This window comes from Pestalotiopsis fici (genome assembly GCF_000516985.1).
Source record: "Pestalotiopsis fici W106-1 unplaced genomic scaffold PFICI_Scf_5, whole genome shotgun sequence".
In the NCBI taxonomy this organism is placed as follows: domain Eukaryota; kingdom Fungi; phylum Ascomycota; class Sordariomycetes; order Amphisphaeriales; family Sporocadaceae; genus Pestalotiopsis; species Pestalotiopsis fici.
Window position 1 is genome coordinate 1,404,268 of NW_006917095.1, and position 14,948 is coordinate 1,419,215.

The window sequence follows — 14,948 nt, forward strand, 5'->3', positions numbered from 1 at the left end:
TGGTCAAGTTTTGTTCTCTTTGTCTGCATAGCTCAGTAGGGTTAGTCAGTGCTGCCCAAGCTGAGTTTGATTCGCCAATTGATAAACTCGTCCGTCAGGATTCTGCCATGTCCGGCCTCTTCGACTCGGAACACCTCGATTTGGCTCGACTTGGGCTGTCGTCGTATCCTCCAGACACCCTCGTCGTTGACAGTCCGTTTCAGCCCTACATTGGCAATGTCAGCATCAACTTTATGATCTCGAACGGATGACCGCATGATCACGGTAGATGGTATTCTCAAGACTTACATTCCAGGAATCCAGCCCCAAAATTGATACACATGTTGGCGTTCCAAGTCTTGACGCCGCGCTGGGCCGCCGTGACCGGGATGCCCTCGGTCTTGATCTCCTCGAGCTTCTCGAGATAACCGTCTTGCGACCGAAAGCCCACGATAATCTTGGGCACGCCGAGCAAAAAGGACTGGATCCAAAATTTCATGAGCTTGCGCTCAAAGTTGTTCATGTCTCGGTCGTCGCGGATAGAGGCACTCGTCTTGAGCTCGACCCAGTTGGTGGGCGCGCCGGGAACCATAGGCTTGGCGTCCCAGACTGTATTTGGTTGTCAGTAGACACGAACTATTTCACGTCCCGGTTTTGAGGGTTTGATGGGAGAGCATTAAAACCTGAAGCTTACCTGCGTCTACCTCACCACCTATACAGAGGATCGTCTTGCCGAGTCCGGTGCGAACCACGGAGCAGTACTGAGCCTTGTTGCTCACGACCTCCTTGTCGCGGTTCTCAATAAACTCTCTACTCGTCTCGCCCCACGGCGCCGGCAGTGTGCTCAGAGTCTCAAACTTGTAACCTGGCACCAATTAGTGATCCCAGATCCGAGATGAAATCCAAACACCATGACCATCACTCACCCCAGTAAGTCATGACGTCGGGAGAGAATTGAGGCGCAGGTCCTGGGCCACCTCGACCTCGGTTGTCCCACCGCTTAGGTTTCCTGTTTTGTTGCTGCTGCTGCTGTTTCTCTTTTGATGCTTGCTTATATGCGTGGTGTTCTTCGATGAATCTTGGCCTCATGTTAGTAAAGCGAGGACAAGTTTAATCTGGTATGAAAATAGCATACATGCAGTCCTTTACGCCAGTCAGTCCAGGTTTGTCCTCAGATAAGGGGGGATATAGTGATATGGCGTACTTGATACAGGGTGGCATTCATCTCAAAGCTGTCGATATACCAGGTTAGCACAAGAACATTGTATCTGATAAGTGATATTCATACCCATCTCTGTCATCAAACAGAGCAGACATAATCTACATCAATCATTAGCATAAATCAGACCTGATGAAATCTCGTCGTGACATGCCTTGGTCATCATGCCTCTCCACGTCACGATTTGGGCGTCAATCTTCTTTCCCTCCTGCTGCTCATGGGCCATGATTGTCTTGAGCAGGCTGTCCAAGTGCTCATCGCCAGAGTCATCGTGCTTGTCAAAGGTGTCAAAGCCTGCCGACAAGTCTGCGCCCAACTCGGGCGGATAGTACCATTTGAGTGAGGAATCACCGAGATGAAACTCATGCTTGTCATCATAGGAGAAACAAGCAATTTCCTATGTTTTCCTTGTTAGCTACTGCATCATTAAGAAACATGAATGATTTTGAGAAATGGTTATAGGCGTTGAACGGTGCAGCTATGCATGAAGGAGATGCTAAATAAGTGAACATGAAAAAAATAAGACGTACTCTGGGTCTCTTGACAGCTTGGCTGTCGCCGCTGAAGCGACCAATTGGCTGGATATTAAAGGCTCCCGACATGATGACTGGGTAACATGCCCAAAGGACAAGGCTTAATAACGATTCAAATGGACAGCCATGTGCTTTAGCAAACTGAAAAAGAAGACGGCAGCTGTGTTAACTCGAAGCCATTTGGGGCGAGAAACACAAAAATGGTTAAGCCGCTAAACAAAATGCCCCAGGGTGCTTCTGTAGCAGCGCATTCTAGGCGCCAGGGGTGGCCGCTGTAGGGACCCTTGCTCAGCCTAAAGATCTGCACCCCGCGGTTAGTGGGTTGCTAAAGCTGCTCACCAAAGACTTTCGCGTGTTTTGTTCCATTCAAAGTAAACAACTGGGTTGGATTGAAGCATTCATTTACACTTTGTCAAATCTCTCTCTTCAAGTTGAGCCTGCTTAATCAAAGACATATCTACTCAGACTTTCGAAAAATCATCAATTGTATCGACTCGCAAGTCCATCTACACATGCGCCGCCATGGCCAGTAATAACCCGCCGCCACTACAACGACCAGCAGCAGCTCGTCCCGTCCGGACCATGATGCCCGCGACTCACAACAACCCAGCCGTCAGCGCGCCCGCTAATAATGTGCGCCGCAACTTGTTCCAGTCCCAGCTCACGCGCCGTCCAACACCGGTATCCTCTTCCAACTCGGCCGAAACCCTCCGGCTCGATGTCGATGTGTTGTCCGATACGTCGGAGATTGTGGTGCGGGACAAGAATGGCGACTTTAAGCTCGATGACCCGCCCACGCCGCCCATGGAAGATGCTTCAGAGGAAGGGGCAATAGACGAGGACAGAGAAAATGAGCGTATGACCGAACCTCATTCCAAGAGATCGAACGCAGGTATTCGAGGCGGCATTGGCTAATTGACAAGACAGGCGAGAGAAGGAAGCTTGCTGAGATAGTCAGACATCACCAAAAGGCACCCGTGCAACAAGAAGGTAGGAATAACACTAGGCATCAGGCATTTGCTTGGTCATGCGCTGACTTTGTGTCGAAACAATAGAAGTACTCGAGGCCCTTCGAGCCAGCATGCGAGCGCAAGTGGCAGCCCTAGCCGAAGATAACTGGATGTACGAAGCAGAAGAACCAGCACGCCCACAATGAGAGAAGAGGCCATTTACAATTATCGCTCTCTTTTTGTTTCGTCTATGGCTCGTATCTACGTCATCAACGCCTTGTAGGATATCATTGCTTGGTACGGGGTATATGCCAGGTGGACAATATCTAGTCCAGGCCCTCTGCGGTCGGCAGCGAAGCAGGAGACTTGACGGCGGGTCTCCTGCTGCCTCCGGCAGGGGCGCCACCACCACCACCTCCGCCGAAAAAGCCACTCATCATGTCCATGAGTGGGTTGCTCTGTCTTGGTTTCTCGATGCCAAAGTATATCTCGGCAATCATGGTCAGCGGCTCGTGCCATGCTTCCACCTCGTTAATGTGAGACGCATACTTGGCCGTCAGCTGTCGGTAGAGGTCTGGGGTCTGCCGCGATACGGTCATGAGAAGAAGGCCGAGGAAGTTAAGGAGGGGGATGCTCGGGAATATTCTAATGTCGGCTGTGTTGCTGCTGACGTCTTGAACACCGATGGCGCTTCCCTTGTCCTGGATGAGGGAGCTCGTAAAGTACCGATACGCCGTGTTGGCCGCCCGTATGTTGGCGGTAAGAAGATAGGGTAGAATAGCTCGACCGGCGTACAGAGCTGCCGTGTGCGAATCGTCCTCCTTGAACCACTCATACTCCAGCTTGGCCAGGAGCTCGGGCGAGTCCTTTGTGCCTAATACCAAGTGGCGCTCAGCGTCGTATGTCTCGTGTTCTTCGGCGTAAAGACTGCCAGCAACGTGGTGTAGCTCGGGGTCGCCGGCGGGGAATTCGCCGTACTTGGATGACCAACTTGATTACCAGATATTAGTATCATCGTCCCGTTTGCTACTCCCTTCCATTTCCCATAATAACTCACGTAATAATCTCTCCAATAAACTTCTTCCTCGTCGGCTCGCCAGGGCCAAACAGGCGCAGGCAAGTCAGAAGCTTGCCCTTGTTGCTGGCATCGGGCTTTAGCTCGGCAGACTTGTAAGTATCGACGAGCAGGATGCTGAGGTCGCCGCCACTGCCGCCCTGGCCGGCCTTGAGCAGGGACTGGGCAACATTATACAAGATGTCAATGGCGGCGGACCAGTTGGCCGCCTTGGTGTACCGCGCGGCCACCACCCGGGTCTGCTGCTGTGCCTCGTAGAACTGGCCCTCTTCGATGCGCGCCTGCAGCCGGGCAATGATCTTTTCGATCTTGTCGGCTTTCGCGGTTGCCATGGCAGAGAAGGCGAAAAAAGGCAGGGAAGGGGGAGCAGAAAGATCGTAGGTGCTACGAGGGCAGAGTTGACGATGCGAACGAAGCGTTTTGGCGGCGGCAACGGTGGTGGCGTTTGAACGTAACGTGAATGGAACTTGGTGGGCAACTTTGGTCGTCAATGGCGGGGAGCTTCTTGAGGTGAGGTCAGCTAACTTGAGGTTGCGGCTAGTGGGTTTCGTTTCCAAGGTGGGATGCAAGTGGGCACGACAGAAAATCACCTAACCTAGCTACCAAAGCAGGTTGAGCAGCAAACCGGCCGTCTCTCCAAATTTCTGCTTGAAGTGCACCGTTTTCAATTCAGTATATTCAAGTGATCTATGAATTTGCAGCTCAATTTGTTTTTTTAATTCTTACAGAGAAAATTTCTTTCCAATAACAAGTATTTGAAATATTTCTGGATTACGTTGTTTGTGGTGGTTTATTGAGCTTACTGGTAAAGCAATCGGTTGCTGGATTCGAGGGCTACGGTCGGTTTCGTACTACGAGCTCTTGAGCAGGTGTTGGGGAACAAGGAACAGTTTTATGGTCCCAAATACTCCCTTATTATTTTCTTCACCAACGTATCAATTATTCCTCTTGTGAGAACCTCTATTTGATGGATACTTTTTTGATTATCATCCCTTCTTTATATTCATCGAGCGGAGGGTTGTACTAACGACTACTCATAGAAGCGGACCAAAACGGTATATTCGCCTACTGCAACCAGATTCTTGTACAGAACTTGGTGCCGTCTCTGCGTTGCTTGGGAATTATTACAGAGAGCACCCAGATATGCCCAGTTAGCCTCTTAGAAATGCTAATAACGTTTCGAATTATGAACATGATCACTCTATGACATACTTTGGAGAGCATGTGTTTGTACGAGTCAAGACTCGTGGGCCGCAGGGGTCCTTGGGTTCTATTAGTGCCCAAATCACAATTTTTGCAGGCCCTGACTTGACTTTTCGTTTCATTCAACTTTTTTCTTTCTTGAGCCTTTCATACTCTCAATATAGTGGTTTTCCTGGATTCCACAGTATTTAGCTCCCGACTATAACATACTCCATCCAAATATACTATACTCACAAGGCCCTGGATATACTACACCTGTTTCTTTCCGTATTCTTTATACCAATCTCAAACCTCGGCGAGGCACAGCATATACACTACTGCACACCCCGCAGCATGTCAATGATGACATATATTGGCTCATAAACGAGCCCCGAATAATCGCCGTAATCATCAGCACTGATGGTGTAAGGGTAACATTAAAGCTTCCCATTATAAAGAGAATTGCTTTAGCTTTGGGTTCGAGTCCCGATCAGCGCACATAATGGTCCTGGTTCAATCAGGAAATATTCTTTTTTATCTTTCCAGAGTTGGCTACAATTATCTCTAAATGAAATTCTTACACATCCATTTCAATCTTCTCTGCCTCGTCTTTTTGTCCTAGTTATGAAAGACTCGTTGCCCGCAATACTGGCGTTGTCATCCTTGCCTAGGCTTTCTGAAGTGACTGACTGTATGACGGCCTGGCTTGACTTGGTAGATGACATGACGCAGGCTTGTATTCGTCCATGTGTTCGGCCATTGCCATAGATTGTCTGATCATTGGTGCAATATGCCATGTCGTGAGATTCCAGAAATGCCATGTTGCAAATAGTACCGACGTTCTCATTCATCCTACAACTCCCTGTTCGCACCTGTCGGTTCAATGTCTCCTCATCGCCACGCAATGGCGCAACATCCCTCCCATAACATCAAATCCCATGTGGTGTTTCCAGTCGAGCGAGCCCGGGGACAATTTGGAGCGCAATCGGAAACATCGTACTCGAGCTCATGCACGTCGATGTCGGCGCAGTCGGGATGTCTCGGGGCGCCGGTCTCGTGAAAGGTCATCAAGATTGCTTCGACCTCGCCTGGTTTCGTGAAACATATGTTGCCGCAATGATGGAACTGTCGCATGTGCTTGATGAGTCCCGAAAGCGCTCCATCGCGATCAGCCCCTTCCAGGGCCTGCCTGTATTGTTTGACATGAGGTACAAGTATTTGAGCTGGTAAGTAGCAAATCTCTCTTGGCCGGTCATTGAGTAGATGATATATAGTTAGTTCGCCTCGAACGTTCATCTGTGGCGTGGTCAGCCAATATGTTTGTGCCGCGCAGCTCTGAGACCGACCTCCATAAACTCTTGCCAATGGGCGGGGTCGATAACGAGCAACTGTTGGAGTAGGATGGCATCAGAGTCGCCGCTGTCGGCGTCCAGGCCGAACTCCAACATGGTAATTTTTGCAGCAGCATCCTTGAAGGAACCCATCAGCAAGCCGTTGCTGCTGGAACGCGTACCAGACCATTCGAGCTTCTGAGCCCTCCAAAGTGCCATCATCCTCCAGGATCGAATCTCCCAGGACTTAGTAGGGGGCAGAAGAGCTATTCGGACACGGTTCTGCTGCTGGACCTCAACCCTTTTGCACTGATTCTGCCACTCATTGTGATGCAAACCCTCATTTAGAATCTGCTCATCGAGTTCACCATGGTAACAGGGGTCAGAGGAACGTAAAGGGAAGGCAGCCTAACCCAAGAATTAACATCAGGACAAAGCGTGCCAAGGTTGGTTCGATGAGGGACGTATATCTCACCATCAACAGCCATATACAGGCCTTTGCACACCAGTCTATACCCTGAGGGCCTTGAAGGAGCCAATTCTTTGCCAGAGAAGGTTCGCAACCCCAAGTTGTCATGAGGTAGACAACGCGGCTCAACGAGAGGTCTTTGCTGCGCAGCGCAAGAGTGATGCGCTCTCTCACGTATTTGCGGAGTTTGGCATTGCCAGGCCAGTACGCTTGGAAATCACGTAGACCTCTTTCTACTGCGCTGATTAGTGCATCTTCTGCGAAAGGTCTGCCAGGGGATGGAATTTCATAGGCCATGAGCCAGTCTCGGTAGCCAACTCTGTCGTGTAGCTCGGGGCGGTCGTACTCGATCCAGGTCTTCCATCCATTTCTGATGAATGAATGTTGGTCTGCCATTTTCGATGAGGTTCCGAGTTAGTTAACTCATCTCAATCAGGTAAACTTGTTGTTTGACAGCTTCACAAGATTGTGTTTGACGGCTGTTTTTGGTAGATGACAATGAGAAAAGTTCGAGTTGTGGGATATGTCTGTGTTGCACCTGCCGCCGCATTGAAAAGAGACACCGCCGCAGGCGCGAAGTTGCTACTGGGCAGGTGCTTTAGCAGCGAGTAAATCTGCCTACTCCAGATGATACGATAGCCAATTTTCAGGAATCAACATGAGTGACGACCACAAGTCCAACGTTCAGGTTATGCAGAAAATTGTCATGCTCCGACTCTTTCTGCAAGTTGCAATGTTATTTCCGCAAAATCTGTGATATTCAAGTCGTCGGATTCTTTTTTTCTCTCCTCTTTTCTCTTCCTCTTTCTCTTTTTGCTTTCTTCTCTCCCTTTCTCCTTTTTCTTTCTTAAAAGAAAATGGAGAAAGATGATTCGTGGCTCTTCCTGTCCTGTTGCTCTATCGAGACTTCCGTTTCGTTGGCGTTTCAAATCATAATAGCCATTGAAGCAGACAAAATATGGCCCCGAAAATTTGACTACCTCTGAGTATCTGATCAATGGCCAGAAGCATCGAGTCACTTGACACTCAAAGCTACAAGAGTTGATGCCAATGCTAGAGCTCATCCTCGATCTACCCTCGTATTTTGATCCCTTTTGGCCTGTTTCGAACAAGAGTATCTTGGGACTATGTGAGAAACACCTTTCATCCGTCATCAATCTGATTTGTGTGCATATCAGTAGGAGCGAGGCAGGCCTGTTAAATCCGGAGTCGTAGAGGATCTGAACTTATGGTGACAAACCTACCTACCGCTTGGTAGCATCGATAGGCAGGTTCAGAGACTTCGCGAATGCCAGCCAATCTACAATATCTTGTAATTTACCTGTGCCATAAACGTCTTGTTTTCAGTTCAGAAGACCTTGGCCATAAAGCGATATGTTGTTCTGATATTTTGGTGACTTTGAGATTGATCAATCATTCATGAAATGTATAAACATAACCAACTTGATTTAATTTAGTAATATTTATTGATTCGATTCTCGCTTGCCTGCCATCCGAAAGTATAAGATCCTAGGGATGTGCCAAGGTCACTGCACAAGGCTCGCCTACTTGAATGCTGGTGTTGAGATTGGGAACTCGTTGCTGGACTTCGCCATGATCGTTCTAGACTTCTTCATGCTTTGCAAGGCATTGATAGAGCTGTCCATCAAGTGCAAGTTGAGCCAGTAACCGTCATTGAAGGGTCAATAGTAATGACAAGCGCCTCAGTAGCGACGTATCGCCATTGTTGATAGATGTCAAGAAACAAAGAAACAAAATTTGGAGCTTCGTAGTATTTGACAATGACCTTTTGATTGTCCTTTATTATAAACTACTGGATGAGCTTTGTCAAATGTCAAACGCCTATACAAGCTGATGACGAACAAGAGGATTGTCTCACACCCATAAATATGTCTCATGGGTACCGGCAGACTCTTCCAACCTTGAAGGTCCAGGAATTATAGGAAGATCATAATTCAAATCAATATACAGGGACTCGTAAAGATAATCAGTATCGATTTCCCAGTCTTGCCACCTTGACACCAGAAGTATGTCAGGTGTCAACAATGACCATGGCGGTCACAAAGGCAAGAACTTCAACCCACATCACAAGTCCATCCATCATGGCCAAGGTACAGGACCAGAGTCGGCTTCCAACCACAATCAATCTTCCGGGGACTGGAAGAACACCGAAAACACTGGCGGCAGAGTCAATCGGGGTGGTTACAAGGGCAAGAACTTTGACCCAAACTACCATAACCGCTTTAAGAAATTGACTCATCTCTTTGATCCTATAGCAGAACTGCGACCCAGACATGATCTACCACCACGCCCAAGCTTTCAGAGCCAGTTTGACAAGGAAATCCGCAACATTCCCACCGGACCCAAGAGCCAACGAGTCAACTATAACCACACTGCACAACGAGGTCCTCCTCCTCCTCGGCCCCAGCAAGACCAACATGATCAGAACCGCTACCACCACCGCAAGCGCAAGCTGGACCAAGACGCCGACCAGTGGATGTGTTCGTGCCCGAGGGCACCGACACGGTGTCACAGCCAGCTGCTGCAGCAGTACGAGGACGACTGCCGCGAGTACCGCACGCAGCTGGCTGCGGGCGAGCACGATATCGAGGTCCTGGGAACGACGCTGCAGCGTTTTGCGCGCGCCAACCCAGATCTCGAGGCTCAACTGGTCGCGTGCTATGAGGCCGTGGAGAGGGAGATTATCGAGCAGGAATATGCATACTTTCGCGAGTCTGGACCGGAGAATACGCCGACGTCCAATTCAGCCAGTTCATGATGAGCAGGTGAGAAACAAGCAGTAGTCGTTCCTCAAAAGTAGATATTCATGATTTGACCTTTTAGATCATCTCGTTTGAACATGTAATTAATCCATGTGCATTTTGTGCAGACATGTCACGTATACATAATAACTCTTATAACTTTCATGATTAATACGTAGCTACGTGATGAATTTGCAATTTTGAGATGAGCCGAGATACTTGATGCTGAGCACTAATATCTTGAAAGAACTTGGTTTACCCATAGTGTAGGCTATATGAGCAAACAAGCAAGAACTTGGATAATTCTCGACAGAGCCTCATAGAGTGAGCGCTCATCACAACCCACGAATCATGATAGAGTCACCGAGGTGCAAAATCACACAAGAGCATCACATAGCACGCCATCTTACCAAGTCAAGTCGTGAATGGTATGAGGTCATGATGAGAAGCCACTACTATTCAGATATACGAGCCTTTTCGTAAGCTGTTTCGTCTGAACTTTAGCATTGGCAACAAGATCATGTGTTCATAGCCATTGCCTTGCGTCTAGACAACTTTATTGCATTCTCACCGCCTGTAGTACTTCTCATTAATCGTTCCCCCTCGAGTTTGATCTCCATAGAATACGGTCAAACTGTCTCTTCGCGTTGCAACAAGTAAAATTGCAGGCGAGGCTCTAGAGAGTAATGATTGCCCAGGTCTAGCCACACAATCGAGGCAGCCTTGCCTATAATGACCTCGACCGAGATGGGGAAAAAAGAGGGGGGGAAGCCTATTGTCCATTATCTTGACAGATCTATTCGATTCAATGACTAAGAAAAATCAGAAAGATCATTTGCCTCTTGATGTGATGAACCATCGCCCCTCGGAGGAGATGCCCCTTGAGATGCAGTGGGAAACATTCAGTGTCCCCGCATTCTCAACCAAAAATTCAGTGAAGCTCTCTCCTCGGGCCTAGGATCATGATCCGGGGAGAAACATCAGGCCGAGACCACGTCAGAATTCATGCCTTGGAGGCGCCTCGAGAAGTACGGCCAGAATTTGTTGAGCGATGCAGTTGGAGAGACAGAGGGGGGAGGGGGGGTGTTTCTTTTTTTTCCATTCGGGCGATATGGGGAATGCCCTATAATGGAAGATGTGCTAAGTTCTAACGAGCTGCAATCCCATATCGACAATAGATCGACTCTGCAAACAGGAACGCCAAACGTTTTGGGAATGGTGCATCTGACTGGGCGAGCTCTCGAGTTGAGTGGGCAATATCACATGTTGAGGGGTGGGATATAGGACTATAGAAACGACCGGGGGTGTTTTGGAATCGGGATGGGGTACGGACAGTTGAAAGAAAGATAGAGATTAGGTGTGGTGGTCCTGAGGCTAGTTTCCGACATGCCTGTCAACTCTATAATCACATGTTGTATAGTAGGCTAGGCACAAGACTTTTTTCTTCTCAAGCAACCGAACCACACCCCAGTAGGCTTGGCAATGGAGTGGGGTAAAGTAAGGTCGATCGAGGCTGCTACCATGATATGGCTGGTAGGAACCCGTTGATGATCGCGATGGTGTCATAATATTTACCGAGACAGGGCTGTACACATCTATCATTTATCCTTCTTCACCTTGTCAGGAACACAAAGAGGGCCTGTCCCTGTTTACGACTAGCGAATAGATAACGAGATGCGAGATAAAGCTTGTGCCTGTCCAGCGTACCATCGTCGTCTGTCGGGCAGATGCCTTGTCCTTTGTGCAAGGGGGTTTAGGGAGAGCGAGTAGGAAAGGATGAGAGTGGTCGCAGAGTGGTGCCCCAGTGTTGATTCTCCACACTATTAACGCTTCTGACAGCTTCAGAAGGGGGTGTGAGGAAAGACAGAGAGAGAGAGTGAGTGCGTGTGTGTGTGTGTGTGTGTGACTGGGGTGGCTCCGGTTTTGTTTCGACCAGTCACGGCGTTTTACATTCCCGGAACGGCAGTTGGGAACAATTCGGGACGCGCGGCCGGGGGTACAATCGACCCACTCGGACGACCTGCGCTGCAACCAAGATTGACAACAGCGATTGTCGGTTGGGTGACATGCTCGGTTAGTTAACCTTCTTCCCACCTGCACAAGCCAGAGTCCGCCAGAGGAAGAAGCCTGGCCCTTGCATAAATGCACAGGCACGCACAAGAGAGAAAGAAGATGGGGGGTGTGGGGTGGACGACTATAGCAGTCTATAATGACCCTGTATTAATGTGCCGGCATGGAAGCTTTCTAGAAGAACTGACAGCTTGGCCAGTTCACTCCACAGGTGTCGGACATATATTGAGTCCACGGGGGTTTCTAAGATATCTACTGGTCCAGCCCGCAGTTGACTGCAGTTTAATGATGCAATGATCCTTGTATAATCCTCTCAGAGCCGCCCATGAACTATAGTCGGTCCCTCACAGATATAGGTACATGATAGATACTTTACGAACTTCTCCCCCCTCGAGGCCTTGAACAACTCCTTGTCCTTGACAAGATATTAAGACAAGCAGTTAAGACCGCTCGGAGCGGGATAGCGTCAAGTGGAGAGTATGTTGTTTCATGAGGCTCACGGCGATCAGGCCAAGAAGAACCATTCCCAAAGCCGTGAACCATACACCCCGGAAGGCCTCCATAAAGACAGCAATGACATCTGACTTTGGCCACCCCTCGGGTAGATGTTTGAGTTCGTTGAGATCATCCCGAATTCTGGGAATTTCAACGCTGGCATCGGGCAGATGACCAAAGTGGTTCCAGAGCTGCGTCTTGAGGATGTTTTGGTAAACTGTCGACGCTATAGTCACGCCTACTGTACCTCCCACAGACCGGAAGGCGTAGGTGGCGGAAGTAATGACGGCCTGGTCAGCATGATCCACTGCAGCAAGGCAAGCCAATAACGTAATTGTCAACATGGCGCCATAGCCGGAACCAAGCAGGAAAAAGGCCAGCATGAGATGCCATTTCGGCGTCGTTTCATTCAGAGTAGTTAGAATGACGACGTGTATCAAGTGTAGACTGACCGAAAGGATACCAATACCGACATATCGCCCGGTCTTTTTCATCAGGTACCCGCTGCCCACGGAGCAAATGCAGATGCCGATGGGGGCAAAGAGAATGACGAGACCCGCTTGAGTCGCGGAGTCGCCGCGTACCTGCAGATATAGTGGACTATAGAACAAGGCCATCATATTGGCCATGGTCGTAACGAGATTCGTCATGCACGCTGTAAAGACCGTCCGACGGAGGAGTAGCCTAACAGGAATGATCGGCTGTGCGGCTCTCGCCTCCCACCAGACGAAGCCCAAGGCGGCAACAAAGGCGAGCGGAATGGTTGTCAGAGGCAGTGGATGTGTCCATGGCACGAGGTTTCCGCCGGCGTTGAGCCCGAGAAGGAGTAGAACGAGGAAGACAATGATGAGAAATGCACCGACGAAATCGATACGGGCCAGGTAAGACTTGTTCGAGACCTTGGGAGGGATGCGAACCAGATAGGCCACCAGACATGCGGACACCAACACCGGGGGCACCTGGATGAAGAACGCGAGACGCCACCCGCCGCTTGTGTAGTCGTTGAGCAAGCCTCCGATGACGCCTCCGCACATGGCTCCGGAGCCATAGGCGATATTTCCGATGCCTTGAATGATACCTCGCTTCCGGAGAGGCACCAAATCCGTAGCCAAGAAGGTAGTGATGGACATTAACCCGCCACCGCCGATCCCGGCTACCACCCGACCCAGTATCATGACATGTTCGTTCTGGGCGAGTCCGCATATGAGATTTCCGGCAGCGAAAAACAAGTTGCTGAAAACCAGACCCGGGCCGCGGCCAAAGATGTCGGTCAAGCGGCCGCTAATGGGCTGACATGCCGCATTGGCAATCAGATAGGCTGTAGCCAGCCATGATAGCAGACTGAGAGACTTGAACTCGCTGGAAATGGGAGCCGAGAGAGTCGCGATAATGGAGGCGTCTACAGCGCCTAGAAAAACACCCATCCATCCGCTGCAGAGAATGAGCCAAAGCTTGATACCAGTGATCTCTTCGACGATCACGACCTGCTCCTCATTCTCGTTGGGGGTCTGCGACTGTTCTGCGGGGATAGCAGCATTGCTGTCGCCGTCTCGCAGCAAGGGAGTCGTCTCATCGTGAGGAGTGGCTGCTGCAGCTGACGACTCTCGTCCACTGCCAACTGAAGGCATGGTGAGGAATCGGCCAAGTCGACGACGGGACGCAAAACAATTCAAATAATAATAATGATAACGACCCTTGAGCTGAGGTAATCCGCCTCCTGAGCTCTGCAGATGCGCGTATCAAGTCTGTGACAGAATGGTCTCTCCACCAATGAGAAGGCGGCTTGTCTGCCAATGCAACCAAACCCAACCACAATGGCTCGTTCTCGCAATTTTCCCGCGACAGTGCCAGGGAGAATAAGCCGGCAATCCAATACTATATAAGCTCTGTAGTTGACTTGTTTTTCCGCAGTCGCTGTTGGTATCACGAGAAAAAGGCGTGCTAAAATGTCAGATCACTCCTCCGGCTACCTGCATAAAGCCCCGAGGTGGAGACCGAATCGGCGCTTACAAAGCCGAAAATCGGCAATGAGATAGGATGTCCCCGACATACGGAATGCTTCAAATCTGCAGCCAACCGCGAACATTACACGGTCGTGAATGAGTTGGACACCGAAGCACCGACCCGAAAAGCGAGTCTTTCTCCCGGTTGCACATAGCCGGGCGGCCCCTGGACAGTGCGAGGGTGACGGCATTTGGAGTGGAAGCACTGACTGCGGATCCTGTTTTCCTGCTGGTTACGAATATGGAGCAATGGTAGCAACGATACGTCAGCCATTGGCAGATCACAACTGAATCGCTCTCTCAAATACTACATGAACAAGTCATGATGTGTCCAGAGTGGCCACATGAATGAATGACCTTGACGAGGACCATGGTTCTTTCATAAACAAGGGATTTGCAATTGATTTCGTGCCTAAATACGTCGTCGTCGTTGGTGGACCGGATTCATCATTGGTATGTTTTGGATCTAGGACCGTCTGTCGCCAATTGACACAAGAAATGTGGATCTTTGATGCTACGCATTTGTGGCTTTCGCATCAAAACAAGACGCATCGATTCGACAACGAAAAATGTCGCGATGCGAGTTTGCGAATTAGACAAGCGCAGTCAGTGCAAGTAGGCTTGGTCAGTGAGCTGCGCAAACTCTCCAATGAAGGAAGAGTGTGCCGCCTCATCCATCTCACCATTATCCCTCCGCCCAACTTGGGTTCCCTGTTTCCCTTGTTGCTTTGTTTGGCCACCGGACCTCGACATCGCTCTCGAGTTCGTGGCGCAGCTTCATGTCAACAGGCGTCAGGCAGCTCTTGGTGAGTGGCTTTGCAGGGAAAAACCGGGGACTTTAGCATGGATAATGCCAAAGCAGCGAATCACGGTAGCCGCT

The 14,948-nt window shown here is 49.7% G+C and overlaps 6 protein-coding genes across 6 annotated transcripts; 2 read left to right on the top strand and 4 right to left on the bottom strand.

Annotated features, from left to right (window-relative positions):
* Positions 1-41: 41 nt before the first annotated feature.
* Positions 42-1,800, bottom strand: PFICI_07753 (Protein rai-1; the record flags this gene model as incomplete). The annotated part of the gene is made up of 9 exons (XM_007836334.1): positions 42-205; positions 289-588; positions 674-844; positions 906-1,057; positions 1,115-1,122; positions 1,184-1,211; positions 1,268-1,299; positions 1,380-1,595; positions 1,729-1,800. The coding sequence occupies 9 exons, from the start codon at positions 1,798-1,800 to the stop codon at positions 42-44; spliced, it is 1,143 nt and encodes a 380-aa protein (XP_007834525.1).
* A 453-nt stretch (positions 1,801-2,253) lies between these two features.
* Positions 2,254-2,646, top strand: PFICI_07754 (uncharacterized protein; the record flags this gene model as incomplete). Its single annotated transcript, XM_007836335.1, has 1 exon — positions 2,254-2,646. One exon carries the CDS (start codon positions 2,254-2,256, stop codon positions 2,644-2,646), a length of 393 nt encoding a protein of 130 aa, XP_007834526.1.
* Positions 2,647-3,007: 361 nt separating this feature from the next.
* Positions 3,008-4,088, bottom strand: PFICI_07755 (uncharacterized protein; the record flags this gene model as incomplete). Its single annotated transcript, XM_007836336.1, has 2 exons — positions 3,008-3,671; positions 3,739-4,088. 2 exons carry the CDS (start codon positions 4,086-4,088, stop codon positions 3,008-3,010), a joined length of 1,014 nt encoding a protein of 337 aa, XP_007834527.1.
* Positions 4,089-5,829: 1,741 nt separating this feature from the next.
* Positions 5,830-7,134, bottom strand: PFICI_07756 (uncharacterized protein; the record flags this gene model as incomplete). Its single annotated transcript, XM_007836337.1, has 3 exons — positions 5,830-6,234; positions 6,285-6,677; positions 6,745-7,134. The coding sequence occupies 3 exons, from the start codon at positions 7,132-7,134 to the stop codon at positions 5,830-5,832; spliced, it is 1,188 nt and encodes a 395-aa protein (XP_007834528.1).
* A 1,633-nt stretch (positions 7,135-8,767) lies between these two features.
* PFICI_07757 (uncharacterized protein) lies at positions 8,768-9,517 on the top strand (the record flags this gene model as incomplete). Its single annotated transcript, XM_007836338.1, has 1 exon — positions 8,768-9,517. One exon carries the CDS (start codon positions 8,768-8,770, stop codon positions 9,515-9,517), a length of 750 nt encoding a protein of 249 aa, XP_007834529.1.
* Positions 9,518-12,010: 2,493 nt separating this feature from the next.
* Positions 12,011-13,693, bottom strand: PFICI_07758 (uncharacterized protein; the record flags this gene model as incomplete). Its single annotated transcript, XM_007836339.1, has 1 exon — positions 12,011-13,693. The coding sequence occupies one exon, from the start codon at positions 13,691-13,693 to the stop codon at positions 12,011-12,013; it is 1,683 nt and encodes a 560-aa protein (XP_007834530.1).
* Positions 13,694-14,948: the final 1,255 nt, after the last annotated feature.